This window comes from Helianthus annuus, chromosome 8 (genome assembly GCF_002127325.2).
Source record: "Helianthus annuus cultivar XRQ/B chromosome 8, HanXRQr2.0-SUNRISE, whole genome shotgun sequence".
In the NCBI taxonomy this organism is placed as follows: domain Eukaryota; kingdom Viridiplantae; phylum Streptophyta; class Magnoliopsida; order Asterales; family Asteraceae; genus Helianthus; species Helianthus annuus.
In genome coordinates, this window is record NC_035440.2 from 11,415,419 (window position 1) to 11,426,838 (window position 11,420).

The 11,420-nt window shown below is 34.9% G+C and overlaps 1 protein-coding gene across 1 annotated transcript; it reads left to right on the plus strand.

Moving 5' to 3' along the window:
- The first annotated feature begins 538 nt into the window (after positions 1 to 538).
- On the plus strand, positions 539 to 2,060 carry LOC110869547. The gene is made up of 2 exons (XM_022118791.2): positions 539 to 670; positions 998 to 2,060. Exon 2 carries the CDS (start codon positions 1,203 to 1,205, stop codon positions 1,641 to 1,643), a length of 441 nt encoding a protein of 146 aa, XP_021974483.2. The 5' UTR covers positions 539 to 670; positions 998 to 1,202; the 3' UTR covers positions 1,644 to 2,060.
- The last annotated feature ends 9,360 nt before the right edge of the window (positions 2,061 to 11,420 follow it).

The following is an 11,420-nucleotide window of genomic DNA, read 5'->3' on the forward strand; positions in this document are numbered from 1 at the left end:
TATCAAATCCTTTCAAACACAAAGGTAAGACCCTCTCCATATTTTTATACCTAAAAAAATCTAAAAAACACACATTTTTTTAAATATTTTTTTTATATAAAAATCGCTAGTTTTCGTTTATAAAAAATTGGCTACTAAAAGTAGCGATTTTTATATAAAAAATATTAAAAAAAATTTTGTGTTTTTTAGATTTTTTTAGGTTTTTTGTGGGGTATGAGAACCTGTAATGGTGCTTTTTTTTTAATTTTTTGTAACTTTGAGAACCTATTATTGGAAAACTCATGGGAATCAGGTGCTCAGGGGCGCAGCTATTAAGGGGCCGGGGGGCACCCGACCCTCCGAACTTTTCGCTCAGTAGTATTATGTATGTACGTTTCGTATAGAAATTTAAAGGTATTTTCGTTTTCTACCCCCGAACATTATATAGCCCAAATAATTTGATAACCCAATTCCCTAATTAAACATATACAATTATACAAACCTAGCCCAACTGTTATACAAACCCAGCCCATCTATTATTATAAAAAAAAGACCCAAAAGGCTGTGCTGTTGGATACGAACAGAAGGAAAAGAAGGGGCGGGAACAGTCGACCACGACACCACTTCAGTCTGAAATCGCCGCCTTCGACAGAGCTTCAATCTTCGACTTCTTAAATCTTCATAACATAAGGTATGTGTTTTTAATCTTTAGGTTTAATGGGTGTTTGAGTTGACTTATTTTGGAGCAACTTATAACTTATTGACTTATAAAAGTTAATAAGTTGTTTTTATAGTGTTTGGTTTAACTTATTTAACTTGTTTTTGAGTAGGAATCCCAAACACCCCCTTAGGGTTGCAATATATGTGATTTTGGTTGACATTTGGGGTGAATTAGGGCCGAATTTTTGCCCTAAACTTGTTAAATCTTTCTGTTAACTTGAAATTTGGGGTGATTTGTTAATTTGTTATTAGATTATGCTATAGGGAAAAATAAAACTATAACTTCTTTTTTCAAAAGAAGGAATGAAGAACAAGGAAGGGGAATTGATGATGAAAACCATGAGATTAAACGTCAAAAACCTTCAACTAACGAACCGGTTAATGAACCGATTAATGAAGCCGATCAAAACATTCAACAAGAGCATGATATTCCTCAAAATAAGATTAACATCAATGAAGTGGATGTTAATAGTCTAGAAAGAGATCCCGCGAAGCGACTCGGAATGTGGAAATATCCGGTTAATATAAGGGAGCAAGTAAGACTGGCTTATATATCATTAGGAGTGTATCAAATAAAGCTTGAAGAGTATAAGCCTAGAGGTCCAAAGAACAATCGTCGAAGATTTAAGTATGCTTGGTTTGATATGTTCCCTGACTGGTTAGAGTATTCTCCAACGAAACACAAGGCTTATTGTTTCCTTTGTTATTTATATAATGATAAACCGAATGAGAGCCACGGTCATGGTGCGTTTACTAGTGAAGGATTTGACAATTGGAAAAAAGTTAATGATGGGGATAAGTGTCCATTGTTGAAGCACAGTAAATCTTCAAATCATAAAAACGCTTTTCTATTCTACAAGAACTTGTTGAATCAAAAAGCACACCTTGAAAATTTCTTAATTGAAGAATCTAAAAATCTTAAAGGAAGACGGTCAGAACTATAATTCTTTATCCAGGTGAACCGGGTACCCACCTTCATCTCCTTTTTTAATGTATTGGTGTCTTTGTTCCATTGTTTGTTAAACAATGTTTACTTTTTAATGTTTGAGAACGTTTTTTATTTGATATTAATGTTTGACCCGACCTGAATCGAATCATCGACGTCCGACCCGAACATATCACCTCGAAACAAAGCGATTGAAAAATTTTTTAGGTCCGGTGACTTCCGACCCACCGTTGGAAATTTTCAAGCTTCGCCACTGCAGGTGCTTACCACTGCGCCAGTCCTTGTAGGCTGTATTTGGTATTTGGGTTAACTGATAATGTGGTAAAAAAGAGCTGCTGATTTCCTATGATTTTTGTGACACTGATCATCTATCTGTTTGTTCATACTCTATTTGCATGGTCTGGATGGTGCATAACTTCATGTGCAGAATGGAATATGTGTTTACAATTATATGTGCATGCTGACGGGAAATGGGCCCACCTACACTATGGAGTTTCTCTCCAAATTTGATCACATGTTTGTTTATGATGTTGTTATATTACCCGAGCCCGATGGATATACCCGAAACCTGAAGCATTTTGGAAGGGTATACCCAGGGCCGGCCCGTAACGCTTATCAACCTAGGCTAAGGCCTAGGGCCACCCAAAAACAAAGGCCTCCAGTTTTATTTCTTTACATATATTAGACTTGTTTTTTTTTTTTTTTTTTTTGCCATTTAAACAACGTTTCTAGGCCTAATATTTAGAATTTTACACTAGGAGTCCGCACTGTCCACGCACGCAACACATCAACCCTAGTTGGTGTCTTTTGAGTAAGCAATGTGAAATTGATTGCGGATTGAGCGAAATTAGGGCTGATATTAGGAAAAATCATCGCTCTGGTTATTCGATATCTCAAATCACAATCTCAATTCATTTATACCAATAATAAGGCCCTGACTTTGTAGTTCGCTTAGGGCCTCTAGAAACGTTAGAACGGCTGGGTATACCCAATACCTGGGCCGGGGTATGAGTATTGAAAAGAATATTTCGCGGATATGGAACGGGTATGGGATTTGATGATACCCGATCTGATTACTTGAAACTAAATATCTTCTTACCTGAAAACTTTTAAGTTTTATATTTATTTTCGTTTAACTTTTCAGTTATTTAATGCTGAACAATCTGATTTTTGGGCTACGTACAAGGATTGGGCTCTGTTTTCACTTCAGCACTTTGTGGTTTTGGAACATGTTGACCCACACTACAAGTTGTTAACTCTGTTTTTAACGAAATCTAATCAAACAAATGACAATAAATAAAGAATACATAGACATATATTTTTATAAAAAAACATATGTTAATTAATTAAGAATTTTTTTCAGTAATCGATAACATTAGTGAACACTGGTGATAAAAATAATAAAATAAAAAGAAAGAAAAATAAAGTAAAGAAAACAACAGATTATTTCCTTTATAAATAAATCATAGATAACATCATTTAGGCAAAATGGTCATTTACTATAACGTTAACTGAAAAATTAATACCAATTAGTATAAAGGACAGAGCAAAATTTAGTAGTCTTTGAACTTTTTAAAGACAAATGACAAAAAGTGTAATTTTATGTGTAAATAAAGAACAATTTATGTAATTTATTCTAAAAAAATAACAAAAGCACAATTAATTGAAAAACAACCAAATTATACATATTATTTGAAACTTGTCATGAACAGTTTCAATATTTTAGATTATTTGTTTTAATTTTATAATAATATTTTATCCTATCTCATAACTTGATTTTTATATATATTATTTGAAAGTTGCCATAGTAATTCAATATTTTGAGTATATGTTTAAATTTTTACAATAGTATTTTATTCATCATATAATTTGCTTTCTAATAACTTATGTACATCAACTTTTTTAAAAATCTACCTTCTTAACTATGACTGTTGTTTTAACATTGCGATATAAATTTTATTAAAAACAGATACTTTGCCATTGTCGTACCAAACCGAACCAAGGCCGACCGAACAACATTTGTATCGGTACCGATATTTATTGTTATTGTTTTTGCTTTCTATAATATGACACGGTAGCTATCGTATCGTACCAAACAACATTGGTAATGATACATGTTTTTAAATTTATGGGTTTTTATTCTAATATTTTTTTATTATACAACTCTAGCAGCGACGATAAATGAATATCATCGTTACCGATACCATGTCAATCTGAATTAATCGATATTTTACAAAAATATCGGTGTTGGTAGCGATGATCGTTCTTTTTTTCATTTTCGGTCGATATAAATACATGTTGATTTCTATACCGAGTGAATTATCGTACCAGTACTGAAGCGAACCGAAACCGATACCCATTAAATGCTTGCAATAACGTACTGCCGCAAAGCGCGGAGAAATAACCTAGTAATTACTAAAATTATGTGAGTTTTGAGGATGAAAACTTTTTCCACCCTCAACATTCAGCACTTATGGTCAATGTCAACATAAAATGATGAGAAAAATGCCCGGATAGTCTTTGTGGTTTTGTATTTTTTCACCTATAGTCCCCAAGTTTCTAAAATTACCTGAATAGTCCCCAACTTTTCATTTTTTGTTCCCGGATAGTCCCTGGGTCTAATTTCAGTTTGTTTTCTCTGTTAAGTGGGTGTGAAATTACCAATTTGCCCTTACTAATAAAATATTGATAAAAATAATATTAATAATCTAATAATAAGGTACCCACTTTTACCCACCTCACTCCATCCATCTTCTCTCTTTCTTGTTTATGTCTACGTCTTCACCCACATTCTGACCAAAAACAAAGCACCACCACCACACCTAAATCTCAACCAACTGCCACCACTCTCAAATCTCTACTACCGCCACCACCTCACCCCGTAACCAGGCCGCCGCCACCACCGCACCCTGTCATAACCGGCAGACCACCAATTCAAGACAAACCCACCCTGTCACTAATCCCTTCTTCAAACAATACTCAAACACCACACATCTGAGAATAATCCTTTTCTCCATACTCAACGAGATCAACAACGAATTCTTGGCAACAACAGACGTCTCAAACCCCATCTTGTTAACAAGATAATCCATAACCGTATCAATCTTCTCTTCCGACTTCATCATACACCACGGATCCGTCCTAAACGCCATCAAGATCTCATCTTTCGACCAACCCCACTTCTCATACGTCCCCATCTTCTTATCCCAACATAAAACTCGTCTTGGTCGGATCAAACCCCATCCCCACAACTTCATCCACAACACTCTTAAACTGTTCCGTACCCACCAAAACAACATCGCGTAACAGTTTCATATTCGGTATCATATTCGCTTGAAAATCCCAATCCAAAACCCAAGCACACCTCTTGATTGCAATCAAAGTCCTATCATCTGACTGAAGCAACTCTCTTAACAAACTCATGGAAGGTTCTAAATGATTCTTTAAGCTTCTACCTAAAGATTTCGGTCTGGTGGTTAATATTTTCACAAGATCAGAACTTGTTAGGCCTAAAGAAGTTAAAAAATGAAACTTGGGTAAAAGGTTTTTCTCAGGGTGACAAGATAAGGCTAAAGGGAACTTACTGATTACGGGGTGAGGTGGTAGCGGCGGTCTGATTACGGGGTGAGGTGGTGTCGGTAGTAGGGATTTGAGGGTGGTGGCGGTTGAGATTTAGGTGTGGTGGTGGTGCTTTGGTTTTGGTCTGAATGTGGGTGAAGATGCAGACATAAACAACAAAGAGAGAAGATGGATAGAGTGAGGTGGGTAAAAGTGGATCCCTTATTATTAGATTATTAATATTATTTTTATCAATATTTTATTAGTAAGGGCAAATTGGTAATTTCACACCCACTTAACAGAGAAAACAACCTGAAGTTAGACCCAGGGACTATCCGGGAACAAAAAAAAGTTGGGAATATTTCAGGTAATTTTAGAAACTTGGGGACTATAGGTGAAAAAAGGCAAAACCACAGGAACTATCCGGACATTTTTCTCTAAAATGATTATATATGCAAATATGACAAACGTTATAATTAATAATACAACTGTTCATTCCACAATTTAACAAACGTCATGCATGACAAATTGCGTAAGATTCTAGTATTGTGAAGTAAGCAACTTGGACTCGATATAAACTTAGAGGCATATATCGAACCCGAAACCTACCCAAGCCCGGTACACTGGGTATGGTTTTTCAGGCCAAGACCCGGACCCGAACCCGGCCAGGGTATTGCCAATACCCGGGTATATACCCGAACCCAAGTATTCAAAAAACCCAATTATGTGCACCTCCTGACATAAGTAGTGTTTTCCTTGATGGGCTGTCAAATAACAAAAATAAGAAGTTGGTCCGCAATACAATGGGTTTGGAATATTGGGCTGCCAAACAGAAAAAAATGAGACTCCACACATTGATTATCAGTTCGAGTTTTGAAACTCTCGGTTTGATTTCTTTTTTTTTTTAATCAAACAAGGATTCAAATCGGACCGAATTCAAAATGGTCGAACTCGGAACAGAAACTGAACTAATTTGGTCAGGTTTTATTTTCAAACCGGAAAAAGAACGGTTTTTAACAAGATTATATCATCTACGGGAACGAAAATGTTTCACTTGTCAGAGGACTTAAAACTTAGGGACCCAATAAAAAGCCCAAATTGATTAAAGATGTAACATTGTAAGTTGTAATGGATTAATTAATGTTTAATGGGTTATACAAGTAGGAAAATCATTAGTCCAATATATATGAATCTGTTTTCCTCATTTAACACGGATATAATTTCTTAAAGTCGAAAACTAAATGAGGAGAATGTAGATTGGTTTTGTTTTAAACGGTTTCAATTCAATTTGACTTAAGACTTTGCCATTAACATTGGCCATATTCCGATGTGATGTCCAAAACTATATAAGAAGGTTGCTCACTTTGATCCAAATTACAATAATAAACAGAAAAGAAAGCACTAAATTACAATATTTGTTTGATGAAGGGTTCAAATCCTCCATGGTGCAAGTATAAGGTAGTGTTCGTTTCATAGAATGAAATGAAATCTATAGATGGAATTGGAATTTTGATTTCATTCGATATGTTGTTCATTTCAACAAATGGAGGAACTAGAATCTTAAATCCATTCTTGATTGTATTCAGTTAGCAAAGGAATTGGAATTGGAAATGAATTCATTCAGATTCCTTTAACCAAAGGAATTCAAAATCCTTCCAAATTTTGAAGGAATTCAAGTAAAGTCACTAGAATCTTTGACCGGCCACCGATGTCGAAAACTTCTCAACCCGAACTGGTTCGTCACCGACCCACAACGCCTCGCCCTGACCCAACCCACCTCTGACCTGATTAGCCCGCGCTGGTTAGCAACGTCTCTACGCGACCTGACCAAGGTCAACCCGACACGTCTCGAACTGACCTGGAACATTGTCGAACTGACCAGGCCCGTTAGCGACCCGAAACGTTTCAACTCGGCCCAAAACATCTCCAAATGACCCAGCCCATTAATGACCTAAAATGTCTCAACCTGGCACACCCCGTTAACAAGCTGAAACATCTTGAACCGGCCTATTTACGGAATCGTAATGTTTGAACTGACCCGACCCGATAGTGACCCGAAACTTCTCGACTTGACCCGGCCCAAAACATCTCAGCTCGACCCATTCCAACACACACTCGAAACGTCTTGCCCCGACCATTCCCGACGCCGACTTAAAAGGTAGATTCCAATTCATTTGCCGACCAAACACATCAAGAATGGAATATAGATTCCAATTCCTCCAAATTTCAATTCCTATTAGAATGTTTAAATTCCGAATCCAATTTGTATGCAAATTCCAATTTCGATTCCATCACATTCTATGAAACGAACACTACCTAAAAGTATTCAGGAGTAGGATAGTTTGTCGTTCAAAAACTAATTACAAAACTTAATTACACCTAGGGAAGGTATCTAATTATAAGCCACTCTCAAGGGTTTATGCGAGACAACTCGTTCCACTATTTTCCCTGTTAATTTTCGCAACTATGTCTGATTCAAACATACAACTTCGAGAATTAATATCTCATTTATCTTAGCTCAGGTTTGGTTCATTACGAAGTTCTCATACATGTAGAACACAAATGATATGCTTAAATTTATACATAATTATCCGATCAATTTCCGTACATTTTTTTGAGTTCGTATGTTATTTTCCCATATTTTCAATACCGATTTGATATGTGAATTTCTAGGATGTGGTGAACTGGTGTGTAGGGAAATCTGAAGAAAAAAAAACAAATAACCTTCTGCTGGAGACCCCTTGCGGACCGCAAGAGGTGGGATCATACGGTCCGTAAGGATGAGAGGCGGCTAAAAATTAAAAAATGACACGGGACCCCTTGCGGACCATAAGGGGTAACGAGGGCATTAAACTTTTTGATTTTGGACTCAAGTGGATAAAACCACTAAAACAGTGTGACTCAAAAAGTAATTTACTCTATAATCAAACCTTAGGGATGATTTTGGCAGTTTACTCAAATAATTGAGTAAAATGTACAAATTGTCCCTGACTTAATGCTTAATTTAAACGATGTTATGATTTTGAATAGGAATGACAAAAAAACGCAAACCTCAAGGACTAGAATGCAAAAAAAAGTAATTTCGGTTGGAAAAAGCAAATGTTACCAAACCTGATAGACGATTTTTAGCATTTTACTCTGATTATTATTTTACATATATGATGATACTTCAAAGAAATTAAAACATAAGATCCTGAACCTACAATGTTAACTGAACCATCTTAATTCATAATTCTTGACGTGTTCATATAAGGCCTTTGGATATACTTTAACCTAACTTAACTCCACCTAAGTGACACATCAACTTTTTTTCCTCATTTCACTTTGTCTCACTCTAAGGAAATGGTTTAACATGTTAACACATAACTCATTTAAGGCCTTTGGGTATACTTTAATCTAACTTAACTCCACCTAAGTGACACATCAACTTTTTTTCCTCATTTCACTTTGTCTCACTCTAAGGAATTAATGCACTTTAACATTGAGTTTTTGTATATAAAAAAATAATAATTAATTCAATCTCTTAACATTGGGTTAACATGTTAACACATAACTCATTTAATGCACTTTAACACAAGGAGGGAGTGGTTTGCAATATTAGTTAACATGCCATGTCATTGTTAACACTCTAGATGTTAGAGTACACCCCATGGCCTAATGCACTTTAACATTGGGTTTTTTGTATAAAAAAGAAAATAATAATTAATTCAATCTCTTAACGTTGGGTTAACATGTTAACACATAACTCATTTAATGCACTTTAACACAAGGAGGGAGTGGTTTACAATGTTAGTTAACATGTCATGTCAGTTAACACTCTAGATATTAGAGTACACCTCATGGCCTAATAGTTAGGATCGAAATATTTTAAACATTAAATTCTAATGATTAAAGGTGTTAATATTCAAACTAATTCAATTACACAAAAGGACAACTTCATGTTTAACAACTACTCATAGTGAGTTTCTTTTCATAAATTATAAAGGAATAACGACCACATATTAATAATTTAACTAATAGTTATTTAATTTGATTTATCTTAATTTATATTATCTTAATTAAATAGCGACATAAATAAAAATAAAAATTTTAACAAAACCACAAGATTTGATGTGGATTAGAAAGTGACCATTACTTTAATTAAATTTATTGCGTAAACCACTATTGACCATCTAAAATCTATTACATTTTTTCTTTTGAAAAATATGACTCAATGAGATGCTCTAAATCATGTGCTTGCCTAGTGACCTGCGAAAGGATGCTAAAAAGTGTCAACACAAGGTTGGTGAGTTCACAAATTTCAATAGTAATAAATGTTTGCCATAAAATATAACGTTTAATTATATCATTAGGTAGCTTGCCTGTTTACAAGTTACTAAACGTTTTAAGCTAAAGCGGACTAATATGTGTTTGATGTCTTCCACCACGTCTATCATAAACGATGGTGTAAATGTTAGGTCAATATTACACTCGTGTGACTCCTAGTCGTGCTAGCTCCCTTAGCCCGAGTGGGGTTTGTCAAAGCTAGTAGTACTACTCAGATTACCTCGCTAATTTCCTATATTAACGATTCAATGTGTAAAGACTTTCATGATATGAGTTGCGTTTAGTACACAAGTGATATAAAAGAACTACATTATCTAAAAGTTGCGTTCATGTTTTCACCCAGGTTATCTTGTGTAAAAGAGACAGTAAAACTCACCTTAGGGTGCGTGTTTTCCAACAAATGCAAATAAGCATAAGTGACCCGCTAACAGTTACCTATTACACGATGTCTATAAGCGCATGGTCGTGTAGGTTCAAAAGACCCATGTATCCAAACACTCTTAGTGTTTAAGTTTGAAAGCATATACTAAGTTTGACTCGATTGACCAAGTTCGACCAAGTCGATCCGACGACACGTTGGTAACCCATTAAGCGTATTATAGTTTATTTGTGATCACATAGTCATATTAAGTCAACAAAACTCATCACATTTCAAGTATGACTAATATCTAAACTGTATTACCAATAAAGTTCTCTTTTTTCGTAAGTCATGTATAGAACCCTAATTCCTAAGAATTTTACACATCGACACTTCTAAACATGATAATATAGCCTATTTAACACATCTAGAATGTTACACATCATCATTTATGTCAATTTCACCAATCCTACATGTCTAGAATAACAAAGTTTCCACTTTTGGAAATCTATGGCCTAACATGCAAGTTTACCACTTTTCACACACCAAAACATGTTTATACAATTCATGTAACACATTAGTATCATCCTACATGTTCATGCAAGTCTAGAACTCAACTTACAACATGCAAATTCAATAAAGTTTCCCTCTTTGGAAACCCTACGTGATCATGCATCATTCACGTAATTTAATCACACTAACTTGTTTCATACCTCCTATCTAGCACATATAAACTAAGATTAATCACCCATTGTGTCTAACATGTGATCCTATAACTATCAGTATCATAAAAAGTTTCCATTAATAGTAAGTTGTGAAAACTATGATCGATTACCAAATTTATTGTTTTTAACATGCTAACATTCTTAGATTAACAAATTATCATCATTACAATCATTACAAACCAACATACTTGCCTAGAATTCACTATACCAAAATCATCATCAACAAAGTTTCTATTAATAGCAACCCTCATATCTCACTAGATTTCAATGACTCAAATCATCAAAACATGTTAGAATCTCCTAACTTGAACATATCCGTCAACAAAACTCATCAAACACATCAAGATCACAATCTAAAATCATTTAAGATCAAAAAGTTTCCTTTAATGGCAAGTCAAGAACAAGAAATCAAACTAGGGTTTCTATTATCAAAACTGCATCAATATAACATGCAAACACAAGATTAATCAAAGACACTAGTTTTGATTCACAAAGATTACATTTGGATAAACTATGGTTTCATCAAGAACATGTAAAAAGATGAAATCAAGGATTAAAACTAACTAGTTTGCGTTAGGAATGCCTTGGATTGATCAAGAACACAAGCAATTGCAAGATCAAAGCCAAGAATCAAGAAGTTTGGTGGTGATGATGAAGAGTCGTGAGTTCACAAGGAGGGAGAGGGAGGTCGTGGGTTTTCATATGCGACGTGGGGAGGGTTATGGGTTGGGTTGGGTTATGTTATTATTTTTTTTTAAACTATAAGGGGTGTCCATGGAATTTTCAAAATGGCTTTAGCAATACCATA

Coding starts and splice junctions, on each gene's coding strand:
- LOC110869547 (XM_022118791.2), top strand. CDS start 1,203: ATGTGGAAATATCCGGTTAATATAAGGGAGCAAGTAAGACTGGCTTAT.